General features: G+C 30.9%; 1 protein-coding gene across 1 annotated transcript; it reads right to left on the reverse strand.

The window, feature by feature from the left end:
* Window positions 1–10378: 10378 nt before the first annotated feature.
* LOC105200459 (zinc finger protein 182) lies at window positions 10379–16168 on the reverse strand. Its single transcript, XM_011168020.3, has 4 exons — window positions 15643–16168; window positions 14397–14534; window positions 12026–13434; window positions 10379–11175 (listed from the first exon to the last, which is right to left on the reverse strand). Exons 1-4 carry the CDS (start codon window positions 15793–15795, stop codon window positions 10674–10676), a joined length of 2202 nt encoding a protein of 733 aa, XP_011166322.2. The 5' UTR covers window positions 15796–16168; the 3' UTR covers window positions 10379–10673.
* Between the last annotated feature and the right edge of the window lie 4748 nt (window positions 16169–20916).

The following is a 20916-nucleotide window of genomic DNA, read 5'->3' on the forward strand; positions in this document are numbered from 1 at the left end:
CAAATAAGTTTCGAATTCACTTCGTATGAACAAATTCCTTTTGCAACACTTGTGCAATACTTGTAAAAAATTTTATATTTCCGATTTACAAAATGTACGCAGCAAAAAAATTCTTGTCTCGAATAAATACATTTCCTTGAATTATAATTTATTAATTCAAAGAAATTATTTGCAACGATAATTTTCTTGTTCCAACGAAATATTATCGTGATCAAGAAAAAATTATTGTTATAATTATTTTTTTTAATTAATAAATTATAGTTCAAAAAAACTTATTTATTTGAAAAAAGATTTTTTTATCGTGCAACGTTCGCCGTGTATCTATAAACTTTTGAAGTTATTTTGTTGTTCACTTTACAAGCAGCACTTAATATGCAGTAATGATTCGATAATGTAAATTAAATATTAAGATTCTTTTATTAAAATATGCCACTTTATTTCATATTAAAGAGCCGCGAGCCTCTTGTCAATCGTTGATAAAATAATCGGTTAACATCTGCCAACGTCTGCAAGGTTTATCTAATCAGCCAATACGAATAGCTTTAGTGTAATCGAAATTTAGTGTAATCGAACGTATTAACGTTCGAACAATGATACGGCGCAGATAAATTTCCAGGCTGACGCTACAATCTACACTATTTCATCGTTTCATAATTCATTTTTATAACATTTCTACTCCGAGGTAAATACGCGGAACTTTGCGAGAAACAAGGCTCACTCGTCGCCCATAACGCAGGTTTAACAATCGACAACATTCTCATCATCGTTAATGCGCGGCACTTTCGCTCAAATAAGCGCGCGAATACGATAATTTGAGAGCATATTCTGCAGACCACGATGTTTCTCATTGTCCGAGCGACGAACAACAGTTTGCAAACGCGCTCGCGATGTAACGCGATACGACGCGACGTGACGCGGACTCGAGGACGAGACGAGACGCGGAAGCCGAGCGGGATCCGCGTGGCGCTTCCGAGCGCAAGAATGACATGTTGATCACCAGGCACGCGTACGTTTTCCTCGTGTGCACTGAGAAATTGATGCGCGGCTAGCCGCGGCACGCGGCTGTCCGAGAACATTCACAGAAGCTCACAGGGCCCGCTGCTTGTCTCCGTCGCTGCGCGTTTCCACCAGACGCGAATGCGACCTCGGCGACAGTAACAGAGTCAACAACAACGACGACGACGACGATGATGACGATGGCCACGACGGCGACGGCGGCGGCGGCGGTGGCGGTGGTGGCGACGATAAAAACTCGCGGCGCATCGTCCTCACAAAAAGCGTTTCCGTTCGTTTCGAAAAACGCGCGTGTCAGTCTAACGTCGCCTCACCTAATCTGCAGGCGCGCGCAACGGCTGCCCGCGCGTTGTCGGTGGACGACGACAATCACAAACCCGTTCGCAGCCGTCTGTTCGGCGGGAAAACGGCGACGGTAGTAATGACAAGAACAACGACGACGACGACGACGGTCCGCGCGATCCTCCGATCGCGACGCGCGCGCGAATCGATCTGGTGAAGCCGTGCGTGCGTGGGCACGGCGCGGGTATGACCGCGGGTTCGAAAATTCAAATCCGCCGCGCCGCGTCCCGCCACTACGACCGACAGGTCCGTCGACCTAACCTCAACCACGGTTGTGTGGTGTCCGCGACCAGTACCTCGACTGGCGACCGGTATCACCCCCGTGTGCTGTGTAACGCACTGCTCGCGTTAAGAGTCAGGTGAATGAAAGAGCGAGCGAGCGAGCGAAAGAGAGACAGACAGACGATGAATGAGAAAGAGGGGGGAAGAGCGAGATAGAGAACGACAGAACAAGGGTACGAGAGTGCGGGCGAAGCGAGAGAGAGAAAGAGAGGGGGAGAGAGAAAGAGAGAGAGAGAGAGAGAAAGAGGATGCCGCCAGGCCCGTGCGAGCAACCTCGTGGACATGCGAGTGCAGACTGATTGGAGCGTGGAGTGTGAGGGTACTTACCCACGAGTCACGGGATCGGTGGCGGTGGCGGAGGCGAGGTAGGGCGTGGAGGCACCGACCGGCGGCGGCGGCGGCGGCGGCGGCGGTAGCGAATCCGTGCGCGTGTATTTTCAGCCGCCATAACTGGCGCCACCGTAGCTTTCGCTGCTCTGCTTGGCCGCTCGACGTCGCGCATGCGCGACTTGCGCAGTCGCGCGCCGCGCAGCCACGCGCGACGCTCACCGCGGCTCTCAATTGCGCACGGAACGCGCAGCCAGCAACATCGTTTTGCGTTTCTCCGTGCGATACGACCGCTCCCGCGAACGCGCGCTCCGATTTGGATGCTCTTCACCGTCTACATTTGACGTGGTGTATCTTGACGCGCGTTCCAGTGACGGCTCTTCTTTGTCCGATCGATGCTCCATCTCCCTTCGCTCTCTTTACGAAAATTTTAACATGTGCTCCTCACAGGAGTCCAATTCAACATTTATGCTCATTTTCACCAATGTAGATTAACTTTAATCTCGGTTCAAATTATTCTTTATCTTTTCCTAGTTATAAAAAACCAACTGCAAAATTAAGAGCGTTAGTCCATTCTGTGAAATTCCATTCTGTGAAATCGCCATCGAATGTGATTCAGATTTTCAGATGTTTACAGTCAGCGTTACACGTAAATTGCTACACGTATGAAATGTAAAATCAAACAGTCATATTAAATCTTGGAAGTATAAAAATACTAATTCTCGTAAAAAATTTCACTTCAATACACATTTGACTGAAAAATATAGAAAGGATGTAACATTTCATTGTATTTGATCGCAAAGCCATTAAGATTGAGATTTACATTGAAATATTGTACATTTATAGTGCGAATAGACAAGTTAGTTTAGATTATGTTTAATTTCGGCATAATTTTATAATTTAAAGTTTTTCAATTGTTTATTATATTTTATGTATAAATTAAGTTAATATTGCGATTGTTAATGTATCTCACTGATTATTTCATATTAATAATTAATATGATATTTAATATTCTTTCATTAAATAATCATTCATTACTATTTGTTTTACATTAGAAAAAATACCATATTTTCTTTATTAAAATATCACAAAATATCCTTTCGATATGTCTCTTAACACTTTATAAAAACATTTTTTATTCCAAAATTTAATTCATTTAGACGTAATGATTTTGATTCAAATCAAACTAACGAAAATCAATAAGAAAAAGAAGAAAGATCACTCCAATATTTTGAAAAGATAAAATGATATTGATATTTAAATTTGCTATTTTTTAATGCGTATATCTCAATATAAAACATTTGTAGGAAGTTGTATAAATTTCAATTTAACAATCAGTTCCAGAATCACAAACGACACATTAAATATGTGTCTTATTAGAAAAGGAGACGATTTTCTAAATAATAGTTGAAATATGTATAATATAAAAGTTTATTAAAAATAATTGATTTGCAATCAATTAACTTACAACTCAATTCTTAAAGAATTGTACAATGGTGAAACCTTGTCGAGCTTTACGTATGTAATTAATTTAATTACTATCTAATATTACTGAATACACATACGGCTTCAGGGTTTATATTTCCAAAACTACAAATTTCATTTGTGAAAATACTGATAATTAATCAGTAAACTTATCACAATAACACTTGAGCCATTCATATCTGTTGATTAATATAAAAACATATTAATTGTTTCTATAGTCATGAAAAAGTAAAAAAATCTTCGATTTTTAATAGCTCGATGGACTGCATGCGCCATCTAGCGAGAGCTAAGAAAATTAAAAAAAATGGAAAATTTAATTATTATATCAGTTTTAAAAAAATGTTTTGTATAGATCAAAAAGTTGAATAATTCTAGACAAATTATTAAAAATATAAATTAAATAGACATGCAATAAATAAGCTATGACTCGCAGAAGTATACTATTTATCAATTTTTCAGAACATTCTTATTTAAGTAATTACGCAACGTCTTACTTATTATTTGAAAACTTTAACTACATTTAACCACCTAAACAGATTTTAATCAATCATTGCTCTACAGAAAATATTGACTTAGAACGATAGTGAATCGTGAAAATAATATGCGTAGCGCTATCTGTGGTCAGGAAATAGCACTTTTTTGTTTCTACAATCGATAATTTGTGCATTTGAAGAATTTTACTTATTATTACATTTATTACTATCATTAGAAAAAATTAAAAGCTTTTCAAAATTTATATATGCATAATTATTAAAAAAAATGAAAAACAAATTTTTATTTTTTACTAAGAGGCTTTCTTTTAAATTAAACTTTCAAGTATCACAGTTATTACATTTTCATGCAGCTACTTTGGTAACACAAATTGTACATATGCCAATTTCTATTTAATAATAAGAATTATAAATTATATCAAAAAGATATATGTAAAATAATCAACCGGTTTTTTTTAAATATAGATATTATATATCGTTTTTGTTTTTATTACAATTTTTCAACAAAATATTATTAAAAAACCACTATCTTATGGAAATTTGCGTGATTGACAAAATTGTAACGATTAATTTGTAAGTTTAATTTTTATTTTATAAACGTACGTACATAAACAATATAATAATATTAAATTTTTATTTCTTCTATTACTTTCATTTATGATAAAATTTAGTGATTATCTCTATGCAAGTAATAACTATATATGTATATGTATAGAAGAAAAATGCTGCAATATATTATGAGTTTTACATCTTAATGTATGCTTAAATATGTATGCTTATTTTTACGACGCATCTCTAATAAATCATGAATTTAATTTACGTTACATTTTAAGCTAATTATTAGACATGTTCATCTCAATATTTATCTATTTATAATAATTACAATATTTATCGTTTTATATCGAGTCCATTTGGTGGAGAAAAACCAAGGCTCGTTGACAGAAGAAGTAAGTTGATATTGCGTTTCGGTTACGGCAAAAAAAATTTTAAAAATTATCACAAAATATCTTTCATAACAGAAATATTATCCCAAAATTTTATTTAAATTAAACAAGTATTACAATAAAGAGAAAAATTTGATTCAAGCGGGGGTAAGTAAATTTTCAAATGTTTCAAAATTTCGTATTGTTGTTTTTCAACTTGAGAAAATAAATCTAACAAAGAAAAGCACGGAAGTGTTGTCCTTCAATTTTGACTTTAATATGTTGTAGTATGTATCAAAATAAGGGACATGTATTTTTTTTTTATACGTGCCCGTTTTCACTTTTAGGAGCTAAAACACCACTTTGAAGAAAACCGCTATTTTTCTTTCAAAGCGAATATTGTCGAAACTATAAGAAACAGAAAAAAATGTTCGAAATAAAAATTAAATGACTTGAAGAGTACTTTACAAGAATGATAAAAATTTTTTTAATTTAAAATAAAAAAAATAATTTGTTATCGCTGTTATAAAGTATTCTTAAAGTCATTCAACTTTTATTCAGAATATTTTTTTCTATTTCTTATAGTTTTAACAATATTCACTTAGTTTCCACGATATTCGTTTCGAAAGAAAAATACTGATTTTTTTCAAAGACGCGTTTTACCTCCTAAAAATAAAAACAGACACGTATAAAAAAATGTGTCTTCTATTTTGATCCGTATTACACATATTAAAGGCTCGTTAAAATTAAAGAACACTTTCGTGCCTTTCCTTATAAGTCGTACATTATTACTTAAAAGAAAAGTTTCTGTTACTATATAACATGTTATTATAAATAATAAATAATTTATTATAAGAAAATAATTAAAATCAAATGTATATAGGTACATTGACTCATATGTATTTAAGGACTGTAAGAAGTATACTTTCCACCTTTTTTTTCATTTATAAGAAAATGTATCACACAATTTAATGAAACCAATTATAATTTCATAATTTTCTGATATAGTATTACTTATTTTACATATTTTCCCATGGTCTTTGTATAATTGTTTATTTCTAATTATTTATAAAAAAATAACGTAGAAAAAGAATATTTTTTTACAAAAAAATGTAGTCACAATCAGTGACCTAAAAAACATAAAATTGCAAGATTTAACAGAAAATTCGTCAGAAAAAAATGTGTTTCTCAAAAAGTTAAAACAAGTTTACCTCATGTGTGAGGAAGAAATATGAACATTACAACCATAACTACTAATTCTAAAAAAACGCTTTATATATTAAATGTTTCTGTAATGAAGCAAACTACATTTAAAATAGTTTCTATTTTTTAATATTTTGTGTTAGTCTGTAACATTTTATTAGATCAGCATAAAATAACTTTAAAATAGTTTAAAAGATACAAGTATATATCAGCGAAAAAGTATCTATCTGTTTCTTTATTTCTATTATGGTATCATTAATTTAATATGGAGTTTATCATATAGGTAAGTTGTATTGTGATATGTGCACATTTACCCTGTTACAATGAGCACATATTATGGAACTATTCGGAATGGATTTCGATTAGAATTATTTCATTTTCCCTGAAAAACACAATAGAAATTTAGAAAATATAATTGAATAATTCCGTTCAGAATTCATTCCAAACAGTTTTATAATGCCATGTTTGGAATGGATTCATACTTAAAATTATTTTGTTAAGAATAGAACGGAATAATTTTGCCCCGAGCAGGGTAAGTGATTAAACAGAATAATTTTGAGGAAGAATTTTCTTCGAAATGGAATATACTCAAAATTCCGTTTTGGGGAAAACGTTCTAAGCAGAAAATACAATAGAAATTTAGAAAATAATTCCGATCATTCTAGTTTCATAATACATGTCCTGTTCAGGGGAAATTTGCTGCAATGCATGTTGCGTATTTCAAAAAGAAACTATATATATCATATACAAGGCATGAAAATGTAAGGAAAAGTTTTCTCCATCACATTAGAACAATTTCATAATCATAATAATTATTTTAAATACCGAATGTTCTTGTTATGGAAACTGAGTCCCAATTTCATCTAATCATTCAAGTCGTGTATCCACGATATTAAAAATCGGTCCGAGATCTCGAGCAAACAGAAAATAATTGATCGCATTCGAACAATTCAGCCAACTAACTTATGTGATTGGTCAATTCTCTCTATTTAAAATCTTAGACTGATTTCTAGTATCATGGATACAAAGATTAAGGCTCGAAAGTTCGTGCGTAATCCCATTTAGCGTGTTGAATATCGCTGCGTGCAAGTATATGCATGTTAATAGAACGCCGCTCAAGTACTCGCGCGCTAAATAAGAATTGATATCATACACATACACACAATTTATAAGCAGTAGTGCTCAGTGCGATATATGGAATCTTGCGTGATCTTCCGGAATGTAATTACGACAATTTAATAATCACAAAAATTAATCAAGACTAGCTTTAATGCACTTTTAACACATTGAATGCATTCATGTATGTATAACTTACATATTCAACTTTCTTTAAAACTTCCAGAAAGCAAACATATTTTCTTTCATAATTAACTTTATTATGCCATAAAACATTCTTGAACAATGAAATCTCTTACAAAAATTTAGTATCATTCGTACTTGAAACAAGAATAACAATTCTTATATGAATAATATATTATGTAATCGACAAAGCAATCAATGTATTATGTTATTAATAGTTATCCGTCGATGAATTTATTAACATATTGCAATTATTTATTTATACATTAAAATTTATATATTTAAATCTTTGAAATTTTTACAAATACCTTCAAAATTTTTTAGATGTGCGCGTGTGAGAGATACAGACGTCTTATATAATATGTAAGAATATCTTTATATCATACACTGAGAAAAAAAGTTATTGACTAAATTTTTTAACTCTATTAAATTTTCAGTTCAGCTAATCATGTATTTAACTTAAATACATTAAATACTAGAACTTTTGTTTAAGTAATTATAAATTTAATCTAATTACATGTGAATTATCAATTTTGAAAAAGTGTCATTTCATTTTTTGGAAATTGTTTTTTGAAAAAGAGAAGAAAAAAAAATTAAAATGGTTTCACGAATTTCGAAAAGGTGTCATCTACTGAACAACAACATCCCCGAGGAAGATTTCATTCTTGGTATTCTTTCTAAATTTATCAATCGTTTTTCAAATGTTCATGATAACATAAAATAAGTTTTTTGTAATTTTTGCAAATTACTTTCAGTGTTGATTTTTAATTTTTTAATAAAACAAGGAAAATAAATTCCGTTTTCTTAGTAATTTTAAGTATTGTTTTATTCATAAAAACTAGTTACCTTATGAATTTGTATCGTTAGTTTCGAAAGAGTCATGTTCAAACATCCAAATTTAACCTAGACAGAAGGATAAATTTAAAAAATGCTTATCACTATCAGCAATTTTAAATAGATCACAAATAAAGTATTTATATAAATTTTTATAGCATTGATTTAAATAATTAGAAATAAGATGAGTTTTTTCGTTTTCTCTAAAATTTGGATTTGAGGACGTGACCCAAAATATAATTTTCAAAATTTTATATATATATATACAGGGTAGAGGAAAAGTACCGGAACAGCAAAGTATCTCGAAAACTAAGCATTTTAGGTAAAACTTGTAGGATTTCAAAAGATCTATTTACTAATATTATCAGTTTGACCTTAGATAGCGTCGCCAAGGTCAGATCAAAATCACATTAACTTTTCTAAATGGAACAAAGATGAAATACAATGGTATCACAATCTAACCCTATAAATTTCAATCAGAAGTTATTTTTCATTAAGTACTTTCCGAGTTATGACGCTTGAAAGTTACAGTATACTGTAGCTTTCAAGCCTCACAATTCGGAAAGTATTCAACGAAAATAAACTTTTTTGTAGGGTTTTGAAAAGATCTTGCCACCAGCTATTAGATTCTGGAATCAAAAATAGGATATTCCATTTTAAAAAGTTAATGTGATTTTGATCTGACCTTGGCAACGCTATTCAAGGTCAAACTGATAATATTAGTAAATAGATCTTTTGAAACCCTACAAGTTTTATCTGAAACACTTTCTAAAATGCTTAGTTTTTGAGATATTTTGCTATCCCGGTACTCCCCACCCTGTGTGTGTGTATAAAATTTAAATACGTAAAATTTTTAAATTTAAGAAATTCAAATAGAAAAATTTAGTAACGTTAACAACTTTTTTTCTCAGTGTAGAGATTATACAAATTAATCATTTGTAAGTTCAAATCAAATTAAATCAAATTTTGGATAGCATATTCAAAATCAAATTGAATCAAATAAGAAATTTTCATATCAATTTGAATCAATTCAAATTTTCTCGGATTTATGTTATTTGCGAGGGGGAATTCACAACCCAAAATTTTGTACACCAATGCCGATTTTTGACATTGCTGTAAAACACTGCCGACATTTTTGTACACTGCCGACAATGCTTATTGTTAGTCAATGCCTACAATGCCGTCAATCCTATATTAAAATTAAGGCAATGCCATGCAATTATGAACACTACCGCGTGCCCATTATCATACGCCAATGCCTGCACAAGAATTCTAAAGCTTTCCCGAAGTATTCAAAAATTTTTGTGCTCAACCCCATGATCGAAAAACCGACTCTGAAGTGAGCTCACCACTCCCCAACCACTGACGACAATGCCGTCAATATTATAGGTCACTGCTTACTTTTTTCGGCAGTCCACTGCCGAAATTTTGTACACCAATGCCGGCTGTGAATTTCCCCTCGGTTATTTGCCAATTTAAATGTAAAAAACTATTTTCTATTATATTGCAAATTCTTTTTAATAGACAAAAATTGCAAGAATTTTAGAGAATAATTACAAAAATATGATGTGCTAAATAAAAATTTATATATTTATATATTTTAAATACTATAGACAATTAATAAAGATATATATTATATTAATAAATAAACATAAAATACGTATATAAATTACAATATTATTACCAAACCGAGTGTCTAAATAATATTTAAATAGTTTAGTAAAAGTTACGGTTCACTTGATGTTATAAACGCTTTAAAGCATTCTTTGATTGGTCAATTTGCAAAATTCTTTGTTCCGATTAATTAATTCTTCAAATTATCCGTAGTATCTATTGGGCGGAAGCCAAAATTGAGAAACAATAACAGTTTTAGAAATCGACAATCTGACACGAGAATTAGTACTGCTAATACAAGATCAGTCGTACAAGATAGATAAATGAAACAAAGTAGGCGATTCGAATCATCGACAATATTTAAAATTCTTAAACTATTCAAATCTTTCAGATTAAAAAATGATTTAAAATGAATCTATGCAATTTGATTTGATTCAAATTCGAACTCAAACTATTTGCATATCTCTATTTCTAAATAGAAATTATAGGAAAAAAATTTACGAAATATCTTGAAATTTGTATAACATAAAATTATTTTTAAAAATGAATATAATACATCAAGAGTTATATTTAAATTATTTTTAATTGTCTATACATTTAGCACTTTAAAAATCTCAAAAATTAAATACCTGATTTTTAAATATTAATTGTAATATATGTTTATGCAAAAAGCTAATTACCTGTTAGCTTCAAAAGAAATAAAATATATACCTTTATAAAGTGCTGTACAAATTCTATTGCTGCATTATCACATTTACACATAATCGATAAATTGAAGAGTGACTGCGACTGTATTTGTGATTATATGAATAAAACAAAAATGCGCTTACTAACAAAATAGTAATCACTATTATACCATCTATGATTTACTATCAGCTGTATTATATAAAACCGAATTATAAGATTGAAGATTGAACAATGCATTTTCATTTTCTTTTTCTGATTCGACTTGAGACGTTGTTTGTGTAATGTTTTGTGATAAATGCTCTTCTTCTTCTTCTTCTTCTTCTTCTTCTTCTTCTTTCGCTACTGCTATGAACACAGTCTCAAGAACTGGTTCTTCTAATACGACATGACTTTTGTCTGATTTCTGTTGAACTAAATTGGGTGTTTTTGTAGTTTTTCTCCGCTTTTCCCTTGGTCGGTTCTCATGTACTCGCATATGTCGTCGTAAGTCGTATTTGCCGACGAATCCCATGCCACAATTCGCACAATTAAACGGTTTGCCATCAACGTGATTGAACATATGCCGCCTCAATGCCGCGCTAACCGTAAAAGCTTTTCCACATACTGTACATACATGGGGCTTTTCACCTGTATGCAATAATCCATGATCTCGTAATGTAGCACGCTGATTAAAGCTGAAACAATCGTATAAAAACATTAACATCAAAATATTTAATAAAATATACATTTAATGAAATACATATTGTTATAAAAAACATGATTCCAAAACAAAAATAAAAAAATATAAAAAATACTAATGTATTATTCAAAATATAATTGAGATATTGATAAACAGTATAATAATACAATTGCTTTTTTTAAATCATAACATATGTAATTAAAGAGTTTCCTACAAAAATAAAATAAGTCCATTTAACAAAAAGTTTGAAATATGGCGCCAATCATGCCTTATCACATCATCAATAGTTCAGTTTCGGCAAAAATTAAACAAAAAATGAGAAATGTATAATAGATAATGGAATAAATAAGATAGAAATAAAGAAATATAAATATAAATAAATAATAAACATAAAATTTCCATGAAAATTATATACGAATAAGTCCAGCAATTTTTTAATTTTTTTTCTTGTAAATTAATTCTCAAAATATTAATCAAAATTTTAAACTTTATTCTTTTATCTATTATACGTTGAAAAAAATTACTGTATTTAAAAATATAAAAAGGTTTTTGTTAAAAGCAATTTTTAAGAGCAATTTATTGCACCTATCATTATCAATATTATAAAAAAAGTACAATGTAAAATATTATAAAAATATATTATAAAAATTACCATATTTATTCAATCACAAAAACAAATTTTTGTTTCTTGAAAAAATTTTACTTGTTTAGTTTTTGTCAGAAACTTTTTAATTATAACAAATATTTATAGTATTTAAATATAATTTTAATTATAACATAATTATCACGTTCTACTTTAAAAATTGATTATTTGTATCAAATTGTAAATACATAAGCTAACAAACCTTTTACCACAGACTTCGCACGTATGACTGCGAGGATTTGTATGTATCTTTGAGTGATTTAATAAATTGCCTCGTTGTGAAAATGACTTGAGACAAATGTCACACTGGAATGGTTTCTCACCAGTATGTACGCGTATATGCGTTTGCAGTGTACGATTGTTAGGAAAGCGTTTGCCACAGTAATTACATGGATATTTGGGTAAATGACGGCCTTCAGGATCCAAATGACTGATTAAATGCCGTTTATAATTGCCTTTGTGATTAAATACTCGAGTACACTGATTGCAAGCATAGGGCGCGTCATGTTTATGCGTCGTCGCATGAGTCTCCAATTCCGATTTAGACTTGAAGCGACAACCGCACTTTAAGCAGCGGTGTCGTGAAAAATTTGAATGGCATGCCATGTGCCTTTTCAGATACCTTCTTCTATTATACGCCTTTTTACAAAGGAAACAGGAATATGGAAAATCACCAGTGTGTGTTTTCACATGCGCTCGCAGTTTTCGACAGCTTTTGAAGTCTTTGTCGCATACCATGCAAAAGAACGGACCACTAAGAGGGACATGATTATCGACGGTATGTAGCAATACACTTGTCAATTGATCGTAGTTTTGCAGACACAACGTGCATTGATATTCGATCCCATTTTCTCGCTGAACTTCCTTTATTCGTATAATCGCATCGCTCACACTTCCTAATACATTGTCTTTACCATCGACAAAGTAGTCAGAATCGGATCCATCGCTGTCCTCTATTCTTATGGATTGTTCAATATTAGAACCGCTCTCATTAAGTTTTGTTTCTGTATCTTCATTTTGTATTGTGTCGTATTGTTTCTGTTCATCAACATTTATTATTGCTGTATCTTGTTCCCAATATGTGCATTTTTCCTTTCTAGTCGCATTAGATTTTACAGAATTGGAAATGTATACATTACTCGAGACTTCTTCATAATTTTCTTGTCCACTCAAATTTTCCACTTCAGAGATAAATATATCATTGCTAGTTTCGATTTCGTTTTCTTCCTGATCGACTATTAATGTGGTCTCTGATATCGACTCAATTGCAGATTTTGGTACATACATGATTGTGACATTTTGTGATGCAAACATTTTCGAAATTTCTTCAGGTATATTGGTTTTTACCAAATGGACATCCTCATTAGTTTCTTGTATAATATTATAAAAAAGTTCATTCAATTGTGAACTTTTCTTGTCATCCTCACTATTTTCAACTATCTGTGATACATCAATTTTGTATTCTTCTTCCTTGAGCCCTTCATCTGTTTTAATGTTTATATGCTCAAAATCAGAAGTATGTGTAAACTTTCTGTCACTTGATATATTTAATTCTAAAGATTCCTCCATTTGTATACTGTTATCTTTGTTTTGTTCATTTAACTCTTCTTTCTAAAAAACGCATGAACATTTTTTAAGTAATTCTAAGTTCTTAAAAATTTATATTCATGGATTAGTGTTTGCTAATGATATCCCAAAATAATTCAAGAATATTCTAAATTTAATTCATTAAATAGATGTAAATTAGAAATTAAGAAAGTTTTCCAACTTGAAAAAGTAAGATGGGAGAGTCATGTAACTTTTCATTTACATACATGTATTTTTTGACAAAGAAGTTTTTACAGCAATCTTTAAAATAATAATAAACACAGTTTAAGCAATAAAAATAATTTGTTAATAACAAATATTTTTTTCATAATATTGATAAATATTAATGTAGAAAAAATAGAACAAATATTGTTCATAATAATCATTTAAATGTAGTAATAACAAAATGCACCACATCGCTACATACTTATTAGTAAAACATAAGCAAAAATAATTTTATAATTCATAGAAATTTTATACCGTTACACAAAAATAATAGCGTTTAGCAAATAAAGCTTCGCATCTGTTATAAATTTTGTTAATACAATTCATTTGTATCTACATTTAAATTTAAACTCAAGGCAACTAAAGATAAAAACCAATTATATTAAAGAATCTTACAACAGTTGTAAAGCTGCTTTTTCTGCTAAATGCAGCTAATGATATAATGAAATTTTATTTCTTTAATTATAAAATATATATTTCTTTAAACTCGACAATCTTTCTTATTTAAATATAGTTTTTCAAAATTCTTGTATTTTGTTTGTGATTAAATTACTTAAAATTTTTCTTTCCTTATAATCTAGTGTCATTTTGAAGTGTTATTGCAAGAAAATTATATTGTAAAAAAATTTGAAAAAATTCAGGAACTCCTATGTATTAATCATAAACTTATTTTCAAAATTTAATCATATTCTTATTATGTCATGTTCTTATTAAAGGCTGGAGAATTTTCTTAATGTCATTTTTATTCTGTTATATCATACCTTGCACATTTGAGTTTCATGTATCTTTCTAAGCTTCTTGTCCGATTCTTGCACTTCTAATCTGAAGTTATATAAAACATTAGTTCGGTAAGCACACTTTGGGCAAAGCATGTTGGGTAATCCATCAAATCTATCAATCTGTTAAGAAAAAGTCTTATTAGCTTATTGTAAATTACTTATAGTGATAAAAATAATGTCGATGTTTTTCTTGAAGTAGTCAACATAAATAAGTTTTATTATTTGATCTCATTTAATACATGCTAATATACTGCATGCAAAACATTCTTTTAACATAAAATTATTAATAGTGACAATCAACAAAATTAAATTTCTTATTAATCATATATTAGTTGTATATGGATTTGATTGATTAGAATAACAATTATGGCACTTTATCTCTAGAGCATAAGTGAAAAAATTAAAAAGGTTTACCATTGAAATTAAGAAATTGGTAAATATTTAGAATATAGGCCTCATTGTAAATGTTAATGCAAATATACTTATTTGATTCGTTTTAACAAAAAACAAAAAATCTAGTAGAAAGATACTTTGCCTCGTAAGTGAATTATTAAACATTAAAGAACTTTTTGAATGTTAAGAAATTAGATGACGAGATGCAACATGTAATAGTGACAAAAAGATTTCAATTTTAGTTTCAACTCAGAAATCTCAATGTTAATATCTATGTGATTAAATCGGGACTAAAATTGAGTTTAACTTAGATTATATTTTTTAACTCCCCATGTACGGCAAATCCTCCACTCACTCATGTATTAGGTCATTTACGAAATGAGGTAGTATAAGCATCTTACAGCTTTGAATAAAAATTAAAATAAATACTTAATAGTAATGAACTATAAACAGTCTGAGACTGTCATCGATAACAACAGGGACAAGTAAATAACACTTCAAAAAATCACATTATCTTTTGTTATATCAGAAAAACTGAATATAAAAAGTCCTACTCCTTAAATAACCTAATACTTAATAAAATTACTTCAAAACATAATTTTTAAATATTCCAATTCGTTTCATGATACAAAATGCGCCTTTTTCTGTCGTTTCATCAAAACTCACCAAATATATTTTTATTAATATCTTCGTTGAAGACCATACTCCAAGTACTAAACATTTACTAACCAAAAATATGCTTGTTGAGGTTAGATACGAAAGTTTCGTACCTTTGTAATTTTCCACGCAAGTTATAGCACAACAAAGTCGATATACTGAAAGGAATAAACGTTACCTGGATGGATGCGAGCTGCGCGAGTTTGTACGGCAGATTAATCTGATTGATGATATTATCATCGTACATAGGCAACATCTTGCCACCTTCCTTCATGCACGCGCGGCATTTATTCATGCTGGACTCGATCCCCGTGTTTGCGCTTTGCCACATGATGATATCAAAATAACTCACGAGCCAACCAAAACAACAAAGAATCGTACGACCGTGCAACACAATATATTTCCTCTTCGTTGTTTATACGGTAATGCACCACGGCCACAATATGATTGTTCATTCGCTGACTGGTACCCGTTCCCTCAGTCCTCTATAAGAACCAGGGACGACACAGTTATGCAGGCATTACATCTGTGCGAATTCTTAGAGTTTTGAAATACAAAATCGATTTAAAATGCAAACAGCGATTGATTGTTGCAACAATCCTCGAAAACTTTTTTCCGAATAAAACACACCCAATATGCTCACGACGAAACGAAACAACCGCTACGCCATGACGACCATGATATGATAAGTGACATGGACGTCTAGACGTATCTCATTCTGTCGCCATAAAATATCTATGAAGATAGATAGTCAACTCCAACGAAGAAGCTCCAACGATAATTGAAGAGTATTATCAACCAAGGTCCGTGGATTGGCGCTGGAGGGGAAGGAAGGTCGTTGCATAGCCGCCATTTTCGAGACAGCGAGTCAGTATTAGTGTACGTAGGTACTACAGCTATTAGTTGTGTGAGTGAGCGAGTGTGCAGTAAAAGTATGGCCGCCGCCATTTTCGTTCCACATCGTTGAAGTGGATGCAACGACCTTCCTTCTCCTCCAACGCCAATCCACGGACCTTGTTATCAACTATTGATCATAGCAGAATACTGCATATAAATCTGATTTTTACCATAAGTTGGTAGTGATGTAAAACTATAGGGAAAAGTAGGTAAATTGTACGCACCTAAGGGAAATTTATCGCAGTGAAGTGATTTTTAAAGTTGAAATCGATACGAGTACAGAAATAAAAACTTTAAACATTTTTTTATCATTATGTATTGTCATATGATATTGAACAATTTTTTATTTGATAATGCTATATTCAGCAAAAATAAGCAAGTGGTTAAACGAAAAAATTTCTCGGGCCTTGGGTAATTGTACGTGCGGTTGGATAAATAGACGCGGAGGAAAAATGAGGTTATAGCCCATTCTTTTAACTACACTACACTGCACTACACTATACTAGTGGCACTATAGTTGATCTCACGTGGTCTCACGCCTTTCAAGATGGATGCGTAAAATTGTCGACGGCGGACTTGATTTGATAAAAAAAACAATTACTTGATGACTATTTATTAATTAAATTTAATAAACAATAGCTCAAAGAACGCAGGAAAAAACATACTTTTGTTAGGTATAACAAAATTAAATGAATAAAGTAAAAATACGAACTTATTGCCTTATTTTCTGAACGCCAAAATCGCAAGAAAAATCATGATTTTACTTTTTCTTATTTTTTCAATTAACTACGTTTTTAAATGATATAACGTATGGTTATATATTTAAAAAATGCCTTCAGCCTACAAATATCGTCGTGATATAATTTCTATTCATCGGAAAAGTGCCAAACCACGAAGCGTACAATTACCCAGTGCGTACAATAACCCTACTTTCCCCTAAAGAGCGTTTTTTACTGAGAAATCTAGTGCGCACTGAGTGTGCACTCGCTGCAGGTAATTGAGCGTTTCCGTTGGCACTGTCATCGCGCGAACCAAAACGTCCAATTGCCAGCGGCGAGTGCACACTCAGTGCGCACTAGTTTTTCCAGTGAAAAACGCTATAAATTTCTTAAAAGGTTTATCTAAAAAAAAATTTTTATGGGAATTATAAGGGTAAAAATAAAAATTGAAAAAAATAAAATTTGTCAATAGATAAACCAATTTCAACTAAAAAAGATTATGAACAGATTGATGAAGTTTATATTGAAGTTTATATTGGTGAAAATTTTTCTCAGAACTTTACATATAATTTAATTTTTACATAAAACTACAATTTTAAGTTAATATATAAATAATAATCAAAATTAATTTCTCATTGAATTTAAGAAAATGCTACACTGACGGAAATTACCGACACATTATATACAGTGTTTATTAATTTTCAAATTGACTCTACAGATTACAAAATCTTTTCACAGAATAAAAGTACGCACTAAAACAAAGTCCGGGCTGGTAAATTTTACGAGAAAATTGAATAAAAAGTTAAAAATTTATTTATTTTTGGCTTGTGAATCCTAGCTGTCAACCAAGGTTAACTTTTGTCATTTACTGATATTCTGTAGCTCATTATGTACACCCAAGGACTTTGATTCTGGGAAAATTTTCCAAACTGAAAAGTCATCACTTTCTACATACTCGCAGTTCATGATTAATGATACGACTAGAGCTTATTGGTCGTTACGTTAATCATGAACTGTAAGTATGTAGAAAGATAGCAATTTCTCAGTTTGGAAAATTTCCCCATGGACAGAATCAAAGTCCTTGGGTGTACGAAATGAGACTAGTCCGGACTTCAGAAGACTCTAAATAGCGTTTTTCACTGGGCGACACTGAGTGCGCACTGGAAACTCGCCGAGTTCAGGCGACACTGCCCGAGTGCACTGACAGTGCGAGTTTCTTGCACTCTCAGCTAAACACGTCCATTATTTTCCGTGCAGTTTTATGGCGCATTATATTCGATACCTTTTGAACATTAGCATCACAAAAATTTGTAATTTAATATGGAAGGATCGATTAGTTTGTGTATTTCTTTTAGAATAAATACTGAAATATTAACTTTAACCCTTGAGCCGCTTGAAACGGACTTATATAATAAATTAAAGAGTAAGTATATACTTATGATCTTGGTTTTTGAGGTTATTCAATGCACATGTTAGAAAAGAAATTGATAAATTTCTATAAAATTAATAAATAAAAATAATAATAAAATTAATAAAATAATAAAATTAATTGGTAAGTACCACAGACTCCATTAGATTAAAAATAATTAATAATAATAATGTAATATAATAATAATAGTAATAGTAATAGTAGTAATAGTAATAATAGTAATAATAATAATATAATTAATAATACAATTATTAATAATATAATTATTTGTATTAGAGAATAAAACGTAGGAAATACGAATCAAACGCAGTAGTTGGTGCGTCAATATAATAATACATATATTTCGCTATTAATACATAAACGTGAATACAAATAACGGACGCGTTTCAACTTTCCTTGAAGTCATTCTCAACGATAATTTTCAATTAACAAAATCATATATGCTAATTGTTAATTTAAAATTATCGTTGAGAATGACTTCAAAGAAAGTCGAAACGCGTCCGTTATTTGTATTCACATTTATGTACTGATAGCGAAATATATTTACTATTTATATTATTGACGCATCAACTACCGCATTTGATTCGCATTTCCTACGTTTTATTCTCTAATTTTAATACTACCAAGTCTATCTTAAATATTTTGATAATTATTTGTAGTATTGATACTATATATTTATACAATATATATTATTGCTTCACGTGTAATACAATATAATCTGCAGAAACAATGAAAACAGATGTATTTACATCTTTATCCGTTAAGTTATGCACCACCTGAACAAAATTTTTGATTTTCGGAATTTTCCGTGGATTTTTTAATACTTCTTCTTCATCACTGCTAGATGATGATGAAGAAAGCAAATCTAGTAATGCAATTGCTAATCGTGCGTCCCGCGCAGCCATGTTGCACTGAACTGGCACCGTCTCTGGGAGCTCGTGCCGAAATCTTGCACGAAAGGGCAAAAATTCGGCACTAGCCTTCCCAGTGAAACAGCGCGCACCGGTTTCATGCGCACCGAAACGTTCAGTGAAACACGTTGCCCGTAGCGAGTGCGCACTCAGTGCGCACCAGTTCTCCCAGTGAAAAACGCTATAACAAACAACACTGACTATGTGTCATTCGAGTCAAAAACCTAACAAAAAAGTTTAATAGGTAAACAGCTGTACGTGTACAAATTTCGTTTAGCGCACGTAAACGATGGCAAACAGAGCAGTAACTGTGTCCAATAGTAGTTGCGCTATGTTTGCCAATATTGCTATTATATAGCTGTGTTTGCTGGGAAGTTATCTTTTTCATTCATGTAATTTTTAACGTAACTAAATTAATTTTATACATCATTAATTTTTATCTTAACTTAGTTAAAAAAAAAATATATATATATATATATCCAGCGCATATAAACATATAGTTTTTTGTACAAATCGTTACACATTTTAATGAGATAAGAGTCGAGGAGAAGAGAGTATTATGGCTATTGTCGACAATATGACTACCTCTATTATTTCCTTTATTAAGTGACGTATTTTAACAATGCTTATGGAGTTATTCGTTTAGTAGCCCATCATTTTTTAGTGATGCTAATATGCCAATACATTATAATGACTGACAATTGTTATAAGGTTTTTTATTTTTGAGCACTTCAACTTTTTCAAGGTACACCTTTAACCTTTAATTACATACACTTCTCATTATTCTTAAACTTGAGTGTATTATCACATCCCAGATAGACAAATTTCGGCATATTGTCTGCATATTGCCGAAATTTGCCGATTGAAAATGCTTGCATAAAGACGTCAAGATGCGTCGCCAAATGAGATAAATGTTATCAGCATATAAAAGATGGCTTTTCATGCTGCAAAAATTGCGACAATATGCTGTTTATTTAATTAGAAATGGAGTGTGCTTAATCTTATATGTGTTTGCCGCATATGGAAGAGTGCATCTAATGTTGCAAAAATTGCGGCAATATGCTGCTTATTTATTCAGAAATAGTGTGATTATAAATAGTGACAATAAAATTTATACACGTTTTTTTATTAAGATAATTTATTGAATTTTACAATAAGGTTTAATATTTCATTGCATGAAAATCTAACAAATATTCGATAAAATATATAATAGACAAATTTGTAATATACTTAGTGTATAATAAAAAAATACTAGACGAGGCAAGAAAAAATGTTTCCATTATAAATGCTATACGAAAAATCTTTTGATATTGTTAAAATTATTGAAATTATTATTGAAACACACTTAAGTTATACTTAAATTGAAAAGAAATAAAATTCTTAAGATATAAAAATTAATATAAATATAAAAATTACATAAACAAATAAAATAAATTTTTAAAATAATACTTTGTGTAACAAAATTTAAACTTTCTTCGATAATTTAATTCTCTTTC

This window comes from Solenopsis invicta, chromosome 10 (assembly GCF_016802725.1).
Source record: "Solenopsis invicta isolate M01_SB chromosome 10, UNIL_Sinv_3.0, whole genome shotgun sequence".
NCBI lineage: Eukaryota > Metazoa > Arthropoda > Insecta > Hymenoptera > Formicidae > Solenopsis > Solenopsis invicta.